Source organism: Amblyomma maculatum, chromosome 1 (genome assembly GCF_055883805.1).
Source record: "Amblyomma maculatum isolate TAMU_Amacu chromosome 1, ASM5588380v1, whole genome shotgun sequence".
NCBI lineage: Eukaryota > Metazoa > Arthropoda > Arachnida > Ixodida > Ixodidae > Amblyomma > Amblyomma maculatum.
Window position 1 is genome coordinate 425326894 of NC_139344.1, and position 19423 is coordinate 425346316.

The 19423-nt window shown below is 48.4% G+C and overlaps 1 protein-coding gene across 1 annotated transcript; it reads right to left on the reverse strand.

Moving 5' to 3' along the window:
- Positions 1 to 651: 651 nt before the first annotated feature.
- On the reverse strand, positions 652 to 7995 carry LOC146209285 (uncharacterized). Its single transcript, XM_084579926.1, has 4 exons — positions 7764 to 7995; positions 5100 to 5965; positions 4786 to 4949; positions 652 to 697 (listed from the first exon to the last, which is right to left on the reverse strand). Exons 1-4 carry the CDS (start codon positions 7993 to 7995, stop codon positions 652 to 654), a joined length of 1308 nt encoding a protein of 435 aa, XP_084436052.1.
- Between the last annotated feature and the right edge of the window lie 11428 nt (positions 7996 to 19423).

A 19423-nucleotide genomic window follows, 5' to 3' on the forward strand; every position in this document is an offset into this window, starting at 1 on the left:
TGCCCGAATTTGACTCAAAAATCACAAGACTTCTTTGAAGGATTGGGAGACGTTCCAAGCGGTGTTTTTGATGACCTCTGCAAATGTCTTCCGAAAGAAAAGAACCCAGGCACTCTTTCAATCAAGACTTCAACTGCCTAACGAGCTTGTCCTTGCTTACATTGAGGAGATGAAGCGCCTCTTTCGCCGCGCCGAGCCTAACATGACCGAAAGTGAGAAAGTGAAATTTTTAATGCAAGGCGTCAAAGACATTTTTTTGCAGAACTTGTCACATATCCGCCAAAAACCGTGGCGGTAGTTAAAGCTGAAGCGTAGACCATCGAGAGGACGATAGACAGCAAATTGCGCCACTATGATGGACCGCTCCAAGCCGTCTACGCAAGCCCCTACAGCAGCGCATCTGCGAGCTGAAGAGCCTTCGCGACCTCATCCTGGAGGTCGTGCGAGGAGCTCCGCCGATTGCTGCCATCATCCCACCAATCCCAGGTGGCGACGCTCGCGGACGTCGTCCGTCAAGAAGTCCAGCAGGCACTGGGCGTTCCTCAAGCGACGGCTCGAGTTCAAGAAGCAGCAGCGATGAACTTTGCTGCTGCATTACGTCGTCCTTCATCCTGATGCGACATCCCAAGGCCTCGTTGCTGCCATTCTGCTCTAGAAAGCCGCCCCTTGGCCCCCGCCCGCCATGTCTACCAAAGATCTGCAAACCCCAGAAAATGTTACGCCTGGAAGACACCTAATAACTTACCACTATGCTTCCACTGCGATGAGGCGCCGGCTACATCCTACGCCACTGCCCTTACAGACGCACTGATCTGCTGGGGTTTGCCATCGACGCCCCATGACCCCGTCCTGGCGCACGACCGGAAACAATCAAGAACTACTTGAGAAGGGTATTCACTAAGCCGTTGATAACGCGCTCATTCTGCGCACTGTACCCGGTTTGCGTCGCCAGGCCTCAACTACGATGACAGTGTGCGAGGAAGGTCCCCTAGCCTCCATAAGGGAAACTAAAGACAGCAACCTTTGGAGGTAAGGTTGCTCAACGACAATAAGACGAAGATCCTCCGCCGCCACCGACGACTAAAGACGACACAGCCATTTCACCGCCGCTCCACACGACGATATCGACGACAACATGACCAGAGTGGAAGCCGATATCGCCGCCCAGCGAAGTAACAACGGTATGCCCCGGCCGTGACCTGAAGAAACGGCGGAGCCGAGGTCGGATACCAAGGCTCACGTGCTATGTGAGGACGCGAACAAGCGACCTTGAAATTGCTCTCGGCGGTAGCAGAGTTACTGCCATGGTAGACACCGGAGCTGACTATTCAGTCATCAGTGGACTGTTAGCCTCCCAGCTCAATTATGTGACGACCACTTGGGACGCCCCACTAATACTCACCGCTGGCGGTAACGCCGTCGGGGCGATGTACCGCAAAGGCTACAGTAAATGAACGTCCTACCCTACCAGCTTCGTCTTCCTACAGCATTGTTCCCGTGACGTGATTTTGGCCATGGACTTTGTAAATAAACCTAGGGCTATCATTGACCTCCGATCCAAGCTCATCAAGTTCTTTGCAGACAAAGCCATACTTGCTACTATGATTTCAACACGTCGCTCCAAACGTCCTCGACGGAGAACGGACCATACCGCCCCATCAAGTGTCGTAGTCTGCGTGGGTAGAGCCGACATTGAAACCGCTGAAGGCATCATCGAAGGAAACACTCATTCGCGTTTGGAACTAGGAGTCGGCATCGCAAGAAGCACCGCGAACTTCAGGAGAGGGCAAGCTCAGGTTCTGGTAACAAACTTCAAAGAAGGATACCGGCATCTCAACAAGGGCACGACAATCGCTTTTCTCGACGGATTAGCGGACATCCGAGCTGTATTTTCCCTCCACGACCAACCCCTCGAAGACGCACATGACCAATTTCGTCAGCCTACATTTGACATCAACCCGGAAATAACCCACAGCAAAAAAGACCAGATTCGCAGTTTTCTTCGATGCTACAGTGAATGCTTCTCGTCATCATCATAGGTGGAACAAACACCACTGGTCAAACACAGTATTATAACAGATGAACACGCCTGACATCTGCTCCAAAGCCCCTACCGCGTATCACAGGGAGAACGCCAACCCATCCGTGAGCAAGTCGATGAAATGCTTCGAGACGACGTTATCCAGCCATCAAAGAGCCCCTGGTGAGTCGTTCTGGTGAGTCGTTCTGGTGAGGACGAAAGACGGGACACTTCGCTTCTGCGTCGATTACCGCCACCTAAACAGCATAACGAACAAGAATGTTTACCCTCTTCCTCGCATCGATGACACACCCGACCGGCCCTGCAATGCATGGTACTTCTCATCGATGGACCTGAAGATCGGCTATTGGCAAATTGAGTTCGACGAAAGGGATCTCGAGGAGACCGCGATCTCTTTCTTCAATCTACTATATTACACAACTATAGCGCATTACAGAAAAAAACATCGAATAATCAGTGAGAAAGGTCGTACATTGTCCCATTTTAAAAACCGCTTTGGTAATAGAGGGGAAGCGGCGGACAGAACCATTGTGGCCAGTGTTTTGGCGTGTCACTGACAATAAGGGCGGAGTAGCGAACAATGAGGGCCGTCGTTGAAAGTGTAACGGAGTAGCAATGCCCATATGTGTAGAACAGAGGCCAAAGAGGGCCCTCATTGGAAGTGCAACACAGTGGCAATGCCCATATGGGTAGAACAGAGGACAAACAGGGCCATCATTGAAAGTGTAATGCAGTGACAATATCCGTAATGCTAGAACAGAGAACAAACAGGGCCATTATTGGAAATGTTGTGCAGTGGCAATGTCCGTAATGCTAGAACAGAGGACGAACGGGGCCATAATTGGCAGTGTTATGCAGTGGCAATGCCCATAGCGCTAGACCATAGGAGAACCAGGGCCTTCATCGGAAGTGCCAGAGAGTGGCAGTGCCTATATTGGGAAGCTAGTGCCAACACGGGTTCATTGTAGGGCTTGGTTTGCCATGACCTTGCCGTCTTTTTCTCAATATTGAAATTTATTTTGTGCTGCCTGGATTTTAAGAAGCAATCCGTCAACATTCAGAAAAATGATTGCAATTCACAAGAAAATGCATTTAATAAGACCTCTAATGTGCTTTATTGTGGCCAGTCATTTAATGTACAGCTAGTGCGGGCTTTAAAGACCTGATTACATAGTTTCATATTCAATATTATGCATAGCAACATGACTGTGTTACTGCGCTTAAAGCCACGCTAAACATATCTCATCTTCTGTTGCGGACATTTTGCATTTCTGGTACCAGTCTTCACAAGATGTCTTATCGGCCGTTGTGGGTGGGCATTCTGCATTCTCATCCTGTCCTTGCCTTGAAAGCTTCCTGAACAGGTAGCAGTCTGAAACAATAAGATAATAAAGCATGGCTTTTAGGTTAAAGTAAATGTGGTAAATTCAGCCGCTGGAATACAACGAAAGTATTTATATCAAAGCATGTTACAGTTTCTGTGTTAAAGAGACAAAGAAAATATTCATTTAATTGAATTTATTTGTAATATCCCCAGCGTACAGGTGTAAGGTACACAGAGGAAGGGCAGCCACAGGATTATATATATATATATATATATATATATATATATATATATATATATATATATATATATATATATATATATATATATATATATATATATATATATATCAGCTATACAGGATATATATATAGCTACATTCCTTGACAAAGGCCGGACCCCGGCCGAAACGTCGGCATAAAGTGTTGCTTTTTCCACCGTGTGTCACCTACTTTAAGTTTATATATATATATATATATATATATATATATATATATATATATATATATATATATATATATATATGTAGTTGTTGATTTGATATTAGACTGAACTTTGTTACTACAATTTTGAACTTTAGGGGATTCGAATAAAAGTGAAGAAATCACATGCGGACAAAAACTCTTTAACGGTAACAAAAACACTGGATATATTCAGCAAAGTTTACACGCGTCTTTCTCCGACGAAGGGTGCGTTCCACACTGTCCCGTCCCCTCTTCTCTCTCTCGGCCAGTCGTTCCCAGCAGCACTCGCACCCCGGAGGTGCGCACAGCCTCCTCGTCGCCGGCCCAGGCCCCTCCTTCTCCTTAGCGGAGTGCCACGCCGACCCTTGTTTCCAATCGCGCGTTCCCCGGTCGTTCCGGGAAAGTGGACCATGCCGTCTTCGGTTTGTAACTTGAACCAAACGAAGTGGCGTCCGTGTGCTGTGCGATGTCAGCGCACGTTAAAGATCCCCAGGTGGTCGAAATTACTCCGTAGCCCTCCAATACGGCTCCTCTTTCTCTCTTTCCACTTTCATTCCCACCTTCCTCCCTTCCCTTACGGCGCGGTTCAGGTGTCCACAAAGCAAGTGTGACAGATACTGCGCCTTTCCCTTCCTATGAACCAACCAACCAACCAACGCGCTGACTTTTGCTGGCTGCTCAAGAGCTCGGCATTTCTTCTCTGCTTTGTGCTCAGATTTAGGGCCGTTTTTCGTTTCTGAAGTCGAGCTACGGAATTTTCGGTTCTTTCTCTTTTGTATTCTTTACAACCTCCCCCCCCCCCCCAAATGAGTGCAACTCATTTTACGCGCGTTTCCAAGGGATAAAGGAGCGTAATCATCGAGTCAGTCCAATAGAATACATTCATTTGGTGATCAATTGCTCCTTGAAAGTAGGTGGCCATGCGTGATCCAATTATAGCCGCCATCAACTCCAACCGAGGCAGCGACAAGGCCTTCAGAGGCGCCACGCGTGACTTGGCAAGGATGAGGTTGACGCTCACCGTTTCGTTGTCTTCTCCAATGCGGAGGTAGGCACAGCACCCGTAGGCGGTCGGACTTGCGTCGCAAAAAATGTGGAGCTGCCCGGAAACGTGGTCGTTCTGCAGGATGCAACGTGGGAAGGAGAGTTGTCTCAGATTGGCGAGGTCTAAACACCAACTTCTCCAGTCTGCTTCCAAGTCGCTCGGTAATTGGTCGTCCCACTCAATACCTCTCTCCCATAGCCTTTGAAAAAGGATCTTTGCTCGCACCACGAACGGTGCGACGAGGCTCAAGGGGTCGAATATTCTTGCCGACGCCTGCAGCACCGCGCGCTTCGACGCAGCTCCGCTAGTTAATGAGCTGATCACACTGGCCAGAGACATTGCCATCTTGCCGTCAGCTGCGTTCCATTTCATTCCCAGGATCTTCTGTTCACCGTTCGAAGGTGTAGTTTCGTCGTCCCCAAACGCCGCGCGGACTACATCGGAATTCGAGGACCATTTCCTTAAGCACATGCCGGCGTCGCTCATTATGTCGATGGCTTCAGTGGCCATTCTCAACGCCTCGTTTACTGTGGCCGCTCCCGTCACCAGATCGTCCACGTAAAGGGAGCCCTTCATGAGGCTCGCCGTTTTGGAAACTTCATTTGTCGTGCATTCCAGGTGGTGGAGGAGGGTAGCGGTCAGCAAATAAGGGCTGGCTGTCGTACCGAACGGTACCAGAGTCATTCTCCATTCTTCGATATCAGGCAATGCTGACGGGTCAAGCAGCGGGCTACTGTACCAGAAGAACGGCAGGGCGTCTCTATCCTCAGGCCGCACGCTTATCTGCAGAAATGCTTTCTCGATGTCTGCTACGAGAGCGACCTTGTGTAGGCGGAACCGCAAGAGAATCTGCACCAAATCACTGACGAGGTTAGGTCCTTTTTCCAAGTGGTCGTTGAGTGACCGTTTCCTCGGAGCGTGTGATGATGCGTCGAACACGACACGCAGCTTCGTTGTAGTTGCCTCACTACGTACGACTGGCTGATGTGGCATGTAATAAACTTTCCCAGACACTATTTCTTCGGTCACCTGCTCCGCATGCCCTGCCTCGAAACAACTCCTGATGGCGTCGTCGTATTGCTCAGCGAGTTCTGGATTGCGGCATAGTCGCTTTGTCAGGTTGTCGAGTCGCCAAATTGCCATATTTTTGTTGTCGTTGAGTTCGTTGGATGCGTCTTTCCATGGCAAGGCAACTTCATAGCGCTGACCTTTCTTTTCTAACTTTACCTTGCTCAGTGCTCTTTCGTCGTGTGTCTCTGGGGAATCTTTCGTGCCGATGGCGTCTAGTTCCCAGAATTTCTGAACGTAGTGTGGACCTGGTCTGCAGTTTCCAAGCCTATTCTTAGTATGCAAACATTGTTTGCGATTGCGAGGCTTGAAATCACACTGAACAGTCCCTGAATCGTCCAACCAAACTTTGTATTCACCGCTGCTAATCCTTCATTTTCGTTGCATCTTTGCACCTCTCCCGTTTGAAATTTCCAAAGGTGGTCGGCTCCAATTAGTAATCCAATACCTGGCACTGAAGACATGCCCGGATGGATCAGTCTGTCTGCGAGCAGTGCTCCTCGAAATTCCATCTATTGCACAAAACTGTGATCTGTGGGCACCTGCCTGACGTCCTTGCATATGAAGGGCACCTCAATAGCCTCTATTGCTATTTCGTGATCTCCGTATAGGCTCCGAAGGCGAACTTCTACCAGCCGGCAGCTTTGGACTTGCGCGGCCGCCGCACCAAAGATATTTAAGTGGAATTCGGTATTTCCCAAAACGTTCAAATTAAGTGTTTTTGAGATATCTGCTCGAATGAACGTTTTTTGACTTCCACCGTCCTACACGCCCCGGATGTAGCCGTATTTGGTGCTCTCCAAAGCAAAGGCACGGAAAATCTGCAGTGCCGTCTCTTGCGTTTCTTCTGTTTTGGCTTCTGCATGCACATGAGTGGCGGTGATCTCTGTTGGTACGTCAGTTTTGCTTACTGCCCAATTGGGGTTGCACATTGAGGTAGCGTGCATTTTCTCGCAATTCTCGCATTTTATCTTTCGCCTGCAGTCTTTTGCTCGGTGTCCCCACCTTGTGCATCAAAAGCACCTTTTCGCCCTGGCAAGTTTTTCGTTTTTTTTTCTTCGTTCGTCAGTGCAGCCGTGCAGATCTCTGTGCCGTGCCTGTTCGAATCGCAGAATGCGCATTTTTCTGCCTTCTCTGTTAGCGCATAAAGAACAGCGGCACTCGGAGTCGGCTGCCTGGCACGTTTGCCGAGGTTTTCCTTGTAGGAAGGTTTCTCAAAGGCGGGACATTGCCTACATCGCTCTCGACACTCTGTCTCTACCAGCAGAAAATGTAGTATCTCCTCTAGCCTTCTCTCTGATCTGTCTGCTGCCTGCGTCGAGGCGGAGGACTGCTGCGCTGGTGACGCGGGACTACTATCGGGCTGCGACAATACATCTGTCTTGGTCGCTCGGCTTGCCAGGCGGTGAAACTCCACCACCATGTCTCGCGGCAGCGCCGTCAGGATAATATCGCAAAGCATTGCGCAGTAAGCATGCTTGGTCACTCCGAGAGCCGTTAACCCGCAAATGTGGTCTTGAACATGATCGTAGAGCCGGCGGAGTCCTCTGACATCTCCTGATGACGACACTGGCGGTAGCGCCCTTAATTTGGTCAGGTGTTCTTGTTTGATTAGCCTGTTGTCGCCAAAACGGCGCTGTAGTATCTGTACCGCGTCATCATAGCAGGCCTCAGTTTCCTGCAATCCTTTTACTGCCGATGCGGCAGGCCCGGTTAGGAGGCTCTTTAAGTAATGAAATTTCTCCGCTTTGGACAGGGCTTGATTATCATGCACCGCTTCGCGGAAACATTCCCAAAAAGACTGCCAGTTGGCAAGCTCACCATTGAAAGACGGGCTGCTCGGAAGCCTGATTGCAGTGAGTCTGGGCGTCGGCACGGACGCTTGCGTCGATTCGGCGTTCTGTTCAGACGCAGTCTGTTGTGAAGCTGCGATCCGAGCCCTCAGTTGGCCGATGAGGTTTATGGCCCGGTCGTAGTATTCGACGCTTTCTGTAAACTCGGTCTCGAATGCTTCCTCCGGTAGACAGTTCTCCAACTCGTCGCAGCTCATCATTGCTGACTTCCAGTCTGTGAAGCAGAGCTGTCAACTGTTGTACGTTGGCTGTCGGCAGTGCTGTTGTGGCCTCGTTGATAATAATCGTGTTCTGCCCTCGTCGACTTCCCCTCTTCGCTTTGAGCTTTTCCATTTTGGTCCGTCGTGGTCTTTTCGGATTTCGCCACTATCTTCTCATCCCGGGTTTCGGCACCATGTAGTAGCTGTTGATTTGATATTAGACTGAACTTTGTTACTACAAATTTGAACTTTAGGGGATTCGAATAAAAGTGAAGAAATCACACGCGGACAAAAACCCTTTAACGGTAACAAAAACACTGGATATATTCAGCAAAGTTTACACGCGTCTTTCTCCGACGAAGGGTGCGTTTCACACTGTCTCGTCCCCTCTTCTCTCTCTCGGCCAGTCGTTCCCAGCAGCACTCGCACCCCGCACGTGCGCACAGCCTCCTCGTCGCCGGCCCAGGCCCCTCCTTCTCCTCAGCGGGGTGCCACGCCGACCCTTGTTTCCAATCGCGCGTTCCCCGGTCGTTCCGAGAAAGTGGACCATGCCGTCTTCGGTTTGTAACTTGAAACCTAGGAACGCGCTGACTTTTGCTGGCTGCTCTTTCGGGAGAAAGAGCTCGTAATTTCTTCTCTGCTTTGTGCTCAGATTATTGGCCCTTTTTCGTTTCGGAAGTCGAGCTACGGGATTTTCGGTTCTTTATATGTATATATACACACTCGTATATTGTTACGTGAAGACTGCTTATATTTACAGCATAGCAGCGAGGAGCACCACGGAACCAGAGTCCCTCTTCGTCATATTCTGCCTTCCGCGAGGCAAGGGTAGGAAATACTTGGTCCTCTTCTTGTAACATGACCCCCTGTGGTGTGAGCGCCGTTCCGCCGTTAAACTGGCAAAGAAGGCATGAGTTCGTAAGGCTTCAGGCGGGAAACATGTACAATGGCAGTAGCGGGGCTGAAGGAGGAGGACGAGGGCAGGCCAAGTCACATCGGTGACTTGGCACACCACACGAAAGGGGCCACTAGACGGGGACACAAGTTGCTCTGAGCGGCCAACGCGGCGTGCAGGAGACCATAGAAGTACCAAGGACCCAGGGTCTTAGGAATATGTGACGATGTCGCCTATCGTAAGCAGACGTCTTGGAAGTGTGAGAGGCGAGGAGCCGACTACGGGCTACTTGGCGCGCATCAGAAGCTTGAGCAATGCCGTCACGTGCGTAGATGGCATTCGAGCGGCCAGCAGGCGGGACCAGCGTGTCCAAAGGTAAAAGGGGGTTTCTTTTAAAGAAGGATGAAGGGTGAATGACTCGTCCTGTCGTGCTTCGAACACGTTTAGACACATGTCACATATGGCAGTGCGAAGTCGCAGTCGTGGTGATTAGGCGATACATACATAGATAATATGTCCGTTAGTGTGCGATTGAAGCGCTGGGTAGGGCCGTTGGACTGGGGATGGTAGGCGGTCGTGAACTTATGCTTCGTAGAACATGAACTCTGAATCGCTTCGATAACTCAGGAAGAAAATAGCTACTGCGGTCGGTGATTAATTGGAGAGGAGCGCCGTGATGCAGAATGACGCCGTGTAAAAGGAAGTCAGCGACATCCGTAGCGCAGCTCGTGGGTAAAGTTTGTGTGATGGCGTAGCGTCTCATATAATCGGTTGCCACTGCGATCCATTTGTGACCTGACTTTGACGTCGATAACGGAGCAAGACGGTCAAGCCCAACGCAATAAAACGGTTCCACGGGCACGTCAGTAGGTTGGAGAAGGCCGCTGGGATGGTGTTTTCTTACGCTGAAACGTGTCGCAGGCTGCAATGTAGCGCTGTATACTGAGGTATAGTACACAAAAAAAAAACGACGCCGTACCCGGTCTAAGTGCGAGACACACCGAAATGGCCAGCTGTGGGCAGGTCGTGGAGTTCTTCATTAAAAAAGCAGGACTGCTGCTTGAGAATTACCAACAGAATGAAGAACCGTTATTACGAAAGTTACAGATGCAGAGGACACCATCCTGCACAACCGAAGAGGAATCCAATCTTCCAGATATCAGGCCTTCAATGATGGATCTTAAAAATTGGTCGTTGCGCTGTTCGTCTCCTATGTTGGCGAGATTGGAGAGGGCGGAGATGCAGTGAATGGCCTCTCTGTCATCGAGATCTCTACAGGATAGGTAGACAAACTGTCACAGTGTTGATGAAGGCGGCCCTATTTGTACGCCGCGGTGTAGGAGTGTGTTTGAAGGCATAGAGCCGAGCGACCAAAATGGCCGGATGTATCTCTCAGGGATGACAACAAACAAAGCGTGTGATCATCATCATCATCATCATCATCAGCCTGATTATACCCACTGCAGGGCGAAGGCCTCTCCCATATTTCTCCACTTAACCCGGTTCTGTGCTAGCCGCATCCACTTGACCCCTGCGAACTTCTTAATCTCATCCGCCAACCTAACTTTCTGCCGCCCCCTGCTACGCTTTCCTTCGCTTGGAATCCAGTTTGTTACCCTCAGCGACCATCGGTTATCCTCTCTTCGCACTACATGTCCTGCCCATGCCCATTTCTTCTTAATTTCTACTAGAATGTCGGTAACTTGAGTTATTTCTCTGGCCCACTCTGCACGCTTTCTATCTCTTAATGTTACCCCTACCATTTTTCGTTCCGTAGCCCTCTGGGTTGTCCTCAACTTAAGTAGAACTCTCTTGGTTAGCCTCCACGTTTCAGCCCCATAGGTGAGTACAGGCAAGATGCAACTGTTGTATACTTTCCTCTTGAGCGATATCAGTAAGCTGCTAGTCATAATGTGCGAGTGCTTGCCAAATGCGCTCCATCCCAATCGTATTCTTCTTGTTATTTCCTTTTCGTGGTCCGGATCTGCGGTTGCTACCTGTTCTAAGTAGACATATTCGCCTACTACTTCCAGTATTTCGCTACCTAATGTAAACTGCTGTTCCTTCCCGAGGTTGTTGAACATTACCTTAGCCTTCTGCATATTGATTTTCAAACCTACCTTTCTACTTTTCTTGTCTAGGTCATCAATCATTATTTGCAGTTAATCCCCCGGGTTGCTTAGTAAGGCAATATCGCGTGATGGCCAATTACAACTGAGAAAAAAACGGCCGAATAAGTAAGGTCGGAATTTATCGACAGCCCACACGAGTGCGAGACACTCGCGCTCAGTAATCGAATAGTTATGTTCGTCGTTGGAGAGAAGGCGGCTAGGATATGCGATGACGCGGTCTTCGCAGTTGTGGTGTTGGGCCAGCACTGCACCGATCCCATATCCGCAGGCTTCTTGAGAATCGAAACGAGCAAAGACGGGGGGAGACGTCAGTAAGCATGTAAGCTTTGAATTCACTTTGCTGATCAGTGCCTCATGTGAAAGTGGTGTCGGTTTTTAATATATCGGTGAGAGGCCGAGCGATACGAGCGAAATCTTTGCTAAAGCGGCGAAAGTAAGAGCAGAGGCCAACAAAACGGCGCACATCCTTCGCAGACTGGGGTCGGGGAAAGTCTTTGACAGCTTGAATTTTAGCTGGATTAGGTCGTATTCCGGAGGCATCAACCATGTGTCCAAGAATGGTAAGTTGGCGGTAACCAAACTGGCATTTCGATTAATTGAGCTTAAGGCTGGCTGTAGGAACACACTGAGAATACTGGTGAGGTGGTGAAATGCGAAGAAAAGGTCGGTGAGTAAAAAGACGATGTCGCCGATGTAGCCCGACAGGTTGTCTATTTAAATCCGCGAAGAACGGTGTCCATCAATCGTTCAAACGTCGCCGGGGCATGGCAGAGACCAAACGGTATGACTTTACATTAGTACAAGGCGTCTGGTGTGACAAAGGCTGTTTTTTCCCGGTCCTTCTCGTCAACAGCGATCTGCCACTACCAGGACTGTAAATCGATGAACGAAAGGTATTTAGCAACATGGGGGCAATCTATGGCATAATCGATTCTGGGAAGAGGCATACACGTCCTTTGTAGTGATGCTCTTGAGATGACGATAATCGAAACAGAAGTGCCAGCTGCCGTTTTTCTTTCTAACCAGAACGACTAGGGATGCCCATGGGCTCGTCGAGAGTCCGATGATATCTTGAGCGAGCATCTTGTCAACCTCATTTTGGATTACCTGACGTTCAGTACCCGATGCGCGATAAGGACAGAAGCGGTGTCATCGATGTGTATGCGATGCTACACAAGGACGGTTCAAGTCTAAGGGCGCTGATCAAAATCAAAAATGTCCCTGAAAGATTCCAGCAAACAGCAAAGTGCGTGAGTTTGTGGAGCTGAAAGATCCGCAGCGAACATTTTGACGCAACCTCGGAGACTGGAAACTTCAGGTAGAGAGCATGCAGTTGAAAGAGGACGATAAACCGGTTGTCGCAACAGCGAGATCACGTTCAATTATAGGACACAGTGTGGCGAGCGAGATGCCTTGAGGAGGGGCTGAACTAATTGTGACGCACAGTCCAGAGCAGGGTGGCATGTTTGGTTCGCGGTCATAGTGACGACGGTATGAGTGAGGATAACACTTCCTATGATGGGTGCATCAAGGATGGGGGTAACAATATAGCATCTATCAGAAATAGGGGGTAGAGTGCAGAACGTGACATAAGTTGAGGCTTCAGGTGGCAGGCGTAAAAAGTTGACACTACAAATGCGGTGTACAACAAGAGTGGGCGGGTCGATAGGAAGGGAAGGTCTTGTTCAACGACGCGTGTAGCACAGTCTATGATGGCTGCATTGGCAAAAAGTCGAGCCCAAGATTGGCGTCGTGAGTGCAATGCTGTAGAACTGTGGACAACACGGTAGTATGACGACCCGATATCGTTACGCGGGCAGAGTGCAAGCCAGGGACTTTTGACGCTGCGCCATCTGCGACAAGCACAACCTGTGCAGGGGCAGGGGTAAGCACTTTTCTCAAGCGACAGTGAGTTCTGGGCTCATTACAGAAACTTGAGCACCGGTATCAGTCAGGGCTTGGACGGCTGTTCTGTCGATGAGTACGGTGAGCAAATTACGGTGCTCATGAAGAGTTAGACGAGGATTTGAGATCGTGGTCCCTACGGCAGCATCACCTCTAGACACTGCAGCACCTAGTTTTTCGTCGGGGAGCGGCCATAGGGACTGGTAGATAAAGGAAGGTGACGGCATTGAGTCGAACGGGACTGACGGTGGTGTGGGGAGAGCGATCGGGTTATACGTGGAGGCTCAGTACCAACGGCAGGGCTTGAAGGTTCGTGACGAGGAGCGAAGAGACGAGAGTGGTCATCGTAGACAGACGAGGGTGAAAGGCGGGTCCTTTGTGGCTGGAACGATCAATTTCGGCAATAACGTGCGATATGGCCGACGCAGGAGCAAGCAAAAGAGATGTTTGCTTGCAAGCAAAACAGAGGCTGGTTATCCGATGTGCCCCAGTCATCTGGATTACATCTACGCGGGGCGTTATAGGCAGGTCGGCAAGGATAAACTGTGCGAATGTCGGCGGCAGTGGCGGGCTAATGGCAGCAACGGAGTTGATCTGATTTGATTTTTATTTGCCTTGATGCGGTGCATATTAAGCACGTGAATGATTTTCTACAGAAGGAGGCCCCAAGGTAAAAACCGTCAGGGGGGGGGGGGGGGGGGGGGGGGCTCATGTGAATAAGTACGACAGTTAAAGCACCAATATAAGACAGCAAAACAAGGTAAGTGCACAGAGAGGACCTAAATCGTAAAACAATTTATTTTTTAATTGCAAGGATTGTATGAACAAAAATCAGTATAAGCACAAGTATAATTTTACAAAACGATAACAAAGTAACCATGTATCATTTCAAGGAATGACAAAGGAGGGAATGGAATGTTATCAGTAATACATAAAAAATTTAATATAAAATAACAGGAAGACAACTTTATCATAAAAGGGCATAAAATTTTTGGACACTAATCACCAGCGGCAAAAAATAAAGAAAAAAAAAGAAAAAGGAAAAGGATAATGTACACAGCGCTAATGCAGCTCGTAAAAAGCTCTTCGATGATTGATGAAATCAGCGTGATATGCGCAGTTATTTCAAGTGAGTGGGTAATGAATTCCAGATGACTATCGCTGAAAACAATACTAACTGCTTACCAGAATTAGTACGAAGTTTTGGAAGAGGTAGGTTGTTACGTTCTGAAAATCTTGTTATATTTGTACTTGACAAGAGAAGGGTGTCGAAGCAATCTAATTTGAGTTCATTATTACGAACGCGCTATATAAGCAGGGATAAATTACCCTTAAGTAGAAGGCCGAGAGGAAGAATGTTTAGATTAACGTATCATTGTAAAGTGGTTGATTTGAATGAGACAAAATTGTTTATACGGATGGCTTGATTTTGCAAATGACGAAGGCACGAAAGGTGAGTGTTGTATTTCCCAACGATGATGAGCAGTAAGGGAGATGGCTATGTATGAAGAAATAATAAAGTGAGCCAAGAACATGCAGAGGAAAATAATGACATGTTCTAATTAATACGCGAATTCCAAATGCAATTTTAGAAGTTACATATCTAGTGGGCGTGTCTCATTTTTAGTTAGAGTCAAGAACAATTCCAAGAAATGTGGCAGTATCTGATGCATAAATAACATGAGTATTAAAGTGGAGCTGTGGAGGTATGTATATTTTTTTTGTTGGTGGAATGAAAAATCATGAATTTAGTTTTCTGAGGATTAATCTGAAGTACATCTTTTTCACACCACAATCCAATATGATGAAGATCTTCGGCCACGTTAGATGCAAGGTTAGAAATATTGATATCACTGGTAAATATAGTGGTGTCATCAGCATAGAGTATGCAGTTAGAATTCGTGAGGCAGTTTGGAAAGTCATTAATATATATAAGGAAAAGGAGTGGTCACAACGTGGACCCCTGGGGAAAACCACAGTTAATAACGGGAGGGTTGGAAATAGCATTAGAATAATGAACAACATGATTTATGTCAGCAAGGTAGCTGCTTATTAGAGATAAAGGGGTGTCACAAATTCCCAGCTTCCAGTTTTTGAAAATGAAGGTTATGGTTAATAGTATCAAATGCTTTTGTAAAATCAATAAATACTGCTCCAGCGAACTTACCATTATCTAAATATCGCTTAATGAAATTCGTCAATTCAATTAGTGCAAATTCAGTAGAATAATTTGGGCTGACACCAAACTGATGAGGTGTAAGAAGATTAAATTTCATAAAGTAGTTAATTAGCTGAGTTACCGCAAGTTTCTCAAATCTTTGCTAAAGAAAGGTAGTATTGTTATTGGGCGATAATTTGCCAAGTTATTGTGGTCGCCTTTTTTAAACACAGGTAGTGTTTTGCCTCGCTTAAGTTGATCAGGAAAAATGCCACTACTAAACATGGAATTAATGATATGTGCAAGGACGTGAGAAATGATAGGAACAACGAGTTTGATCTTGCAAGGGTGAATGTTGTCTAACCAAGGACCACAATGTTTTATTGACATTAGAACAAGGCACACTTCTTCAGGTGATGTTGGGCGCAGATAGAAGGAATGAGGGCAAAGAGTGATATGTGGACAGGGAGACAAGTGTGCAGAGCTATTCTGGGAAAACTGCAAGCTGAAAGCATTAGCGATGTTAGCGGGATTTGAAAAAAATGTTAGCTCCGTCACTAATATTAGAAATCTCTGAAAAAAATATGTGTTTGGCATCCGAGGTCTCATTAAAGCACGCCCATATTTTCCTTGTAACAATTTCTTATTTCTGTATAATGCTTTCATTCACAGTCGCCTCACTTACGGTATTGTCGTTTGGGGAAATACTTACAACTGCGATTAATCGTTTGCACAGCATATACAAAATCAGGGCATCCGCATTATCACCTGCAGCACTTTTTCCACTAACGCTCGTCCCTTATTATATGAACATCATATCTTATCAGTCCACCAGCTCTTTCAGTATCACCTTGTAATCGCGTTCTTTAAGCTATTGAATGGCAGCTTGCGTTTCCAGTTTATTAATCCATTACTACTTTTGAACTATAACTGTACAGCATTTTCAGCGAATAACAATTTCCTACTCCTGAAAGTTCGTACTAATTATTGAAAAATGACGACATCTTTTGCAGCCATTTAATTCTGGAACTCATTATGTACTTTTAACACTGAAAACTTTTATGTCCTTGCCCACATTTAAGAATAACTTGAAGGAATATTTGTTGAATCGCTGATGTTCTATATTTTTTATGTCTAATACCTGTGTTAGTGCCTTTGTTTTTGTGTAAAAATACTGATTTGCCATGTTTTCTATATTATAACTCTTTCGATAACTTTGCTGTTATTATTTATTTTGTTGTAGTGATCTATCAAGGGTCCCGGTGCAGTCTTCTGACTATGGGACCCTCGTCTGTATTCTTATGCACTTTGTAAATTTTGTTACGGGGATGTACTTAATGTAACGGCACTGCGATGGGCTGAACTCGACGCTAAGACTTCAGTAGCCCAGTAGTATTCGCTCTGTCAGCGTCGTCCTCTTTCTCAACGCTTCGTCGTACCCGCGTTCCTCAGTCGTCGTCTTTGTCAGTGAGTACATCACTTTGGTCCCGCGTTTCCCGGTAACACTACCCCCCTCGGCAAAAGGGAACATCCCGGTGCGTATTAGGCGTGCGGTGTGGAGGGGGAGTAGTATGGCTTGAGGCGGGCGACATGTACGATTTCGGAAATGGGTGTAGCAGTCGGTGACTTTGGGTGGAGCGGTGCAATCTCATAGGTCACGTCGGTCACTGGAAATAGTACACGGTAAGGACCTGTGTAGTGGGGCAGAAGTTTTTTCACACAACCCCACACGACGGCACGGAAGCCAGAGCAACACCAGAGATCCGGGAGGATAGTGCACATCGTGGTGGTGAGCGTCGTAGCGGCGTTTTTGAGCTTCTTGAGAGATGGTGAGATTGTGACGAGCAATCTGGCGAGCAGCGTCGGCTTGGGCGATGGTATCGCGGGCGTAGGCTGTGACGGGGCCAGCGGCGGGAAGCAATGTGTCGAAGGGCAGTAAGGGGTCTCTTCCAAAGAGAAGATAGAATGGAGAGTACCCAGCAGTGTCATGACGCGAAGAGTTATATGAAAAGGTGACAAATGGCAGACTAATATCCCAGTCGCGATGACTGTCGGATACGTACATTGCGAGCATGTCGGTGAGTGTGCGGTTAATACGCTCCGTAAGGCCGTTCGTCTGAGGGTGATAAGCAGTGGTGAACTTGTGCCGAACGGAGCGAGAACGAAGTATTTCCTCAACAACTCGGGAAAGGAAACAGCGGCCACGGTCGGTAAGTAGTTGACGGGGAGCACCATGGTGAAGTATGACGTCGTGCAAAAGGAAGTCAGCAACGTCTGAGGCGCAGCTGGTTGGAATGGCGCGAGTGATCATGTACCGCGTGGTATATTCGGTGGCCACAGCGATCCATTTGTTTCCAGACAAGGACTCGGGGAAGGGCCCTAGGAGGTCAAGGCCAACACGAGATAATGGCTCAGTCGGGATAGCAATCGGCTGCAGGTGTCCAGGTGGTAGCACAGGGGGTTTCTTCCGGCGTTGACAGAGGTCGCAAGCGGCTACATAACGTTGGACGAAGCGATACAGGCCAGACCGGAATAATCGCCGGCCCACGCGGTCATATGTGCGTGAGAGGCCAAGGTGACCAGCTGTAGGAACGTCATGCATTTGTGTGCGAACAGATGAACGTAGATGTTGAGGAGCGTCCAGCAAGTGCAGAGCGACATCAGGTCGCATGTTGCGGCGGTACAGCGTGTTCGCATGCAGAAAGAACATCATGAAGGAACAGTCACGGCTATCTGTGCGGTGGCTGCCGATGAGAAAGATGAGGAATGGGTCCAAGCACTCTTCGTTGGCGATGTGGGAGAACTTAGATATAGCGAAGACATGGGGGTTCCGACTCATGGTCAGTAGAGGAAGGGGGATCGACGGAATAACGAGACAGACAGCCTGCATCCTGGTGGAGCCGACCGGATTTGTATACAACGGAAAAAGTATACTCCTGCAAGCGCAGTGCCCAGTGGCCGAGGCGGCCAGCAGGATCCTTGAGAAAAGAGAGCCAACATAAGGCGTGGTGATCGGTAATTACAGTGAAGGGTTGGCCAAACAAGTAGGGTCTGAATTTTCCAACGGCCCAAACGAGAGCCAGGCACTCCCGTTCCGTAATAGAATAGTTCTGTTCCGCTGATGACAGGAGATGACTGGCGTAGGCAATCACACAGTGTTGGCCGCGTTGTCGCTGTGCAGAATGGCACCAATGCCGTGGCCACTGGCGTCGGTGCGAAGTTCCGTCGGGGCAGACGGGTTCAAATGGGCCAACACAGGGGGATTGGTGAGAAGAGCGATGAGGGTGGAGAATGAGTCAGCCTGCTCTGGTCCCCATGAGAAAGGAGCGCTTTTCTTCAGCAGATTGGTGAGAGGACGAGCCACGGCGGCAAAGTTTGGGACGAACCGGCGAAAATAAGAGCAGAGTCCTATAAAGCTGCGGACATCACGGGGTGAACGGGGAGATGGAGAAGCACTGACAGCGCGAACATTGTCGGGATGGAGTGGCACGCCGGTGGCATTCACCAAATGGCCAAGCACTTTAAGTTCGCGGCGACCAAAACTGCACTTCTTTGAGTTCAGTTGAAGCCCGGCACGGCGGAAAAGTGCACAGATGGAAGAAAGGCGAGAAGATGGCTTTCGAACGAGGGCGAGAAGACAATCACGTCATCCAAGTAACATAGACAAGTCGTCCATTTGAAGCCGCGGAGTAAGGAGTCCATCATACGTTCAAACGTAGCAGGGGCGTTGCAAAGTCCAAAAGGCATAACCTTAAATTGGTAAAGTCCGTCGGGTGTGAAAAAAGCTGTCTTCTCGCGGTCTTGTTCGTCGACAGAGATCTGCCAGTAGCCACTACGAAGGTCGATGGAGGAAAAGTAGCGGGCTCCCTGTAAACAGTCCAAGGCATCGTTTATTCGCGGCAGCGGGTAAACATCTTTCCTTGTAATCATGTTCAGATGTCGATAGTCGACGCAAAAGCGCCAACTGTTGTCTTTCTTTCTAACGAGCATGACAGGAGATGCCCAGGGGCTGTTCGAAGGTTCGATGATATCGTTGCCCAACATCTTGTCGATCTCCTGCTGGATGACTTGGCGCTCAGAAAGGGACACACGATAAGGCCTCCGATGTACAGGATTTGCATCGCCGGTGTCAATGCGGTGAGTCACAACTAATGTTTGGCCCAGACAACCGACCGCAAAGTAAAAAATGTCGGAGAAGGATAACAAAATGTTGTGCAGGTCCTGAACGTGTTCGGGGCTGAGGTCAGAGGCAATCATTGCGGAAATAGGGTCGGTAATAGTGGTGGGGAGTACGGGTGTTGGAAGGACGCTTGAATGTGGGCCAGGAGTGAGTGCACA

Coding starts and splice junctions, on each gene's coding strand:
- LOC146209285 (XM_084579926.1), bottom strand. CDS start 7,995: ATGATGAGCTGCGACGAGTTGGAGAACTGTCTACCGGAGGAAGCATTC. Junction 5,966..7,763: donor GAGCAGCCCGTCTTTCAATG/GTGAGCTTGCCA, acceptor GCCGCAATCCAG/AACTCGCTGAGCAATACGAC. Junction 4,950..5,099: donor GCCTCGTCGCACCGTTCGTG/GTGCGAGCAAAG, acceptor TGCATCCTGCAG/AACGACCACGTTTCCGGGCA.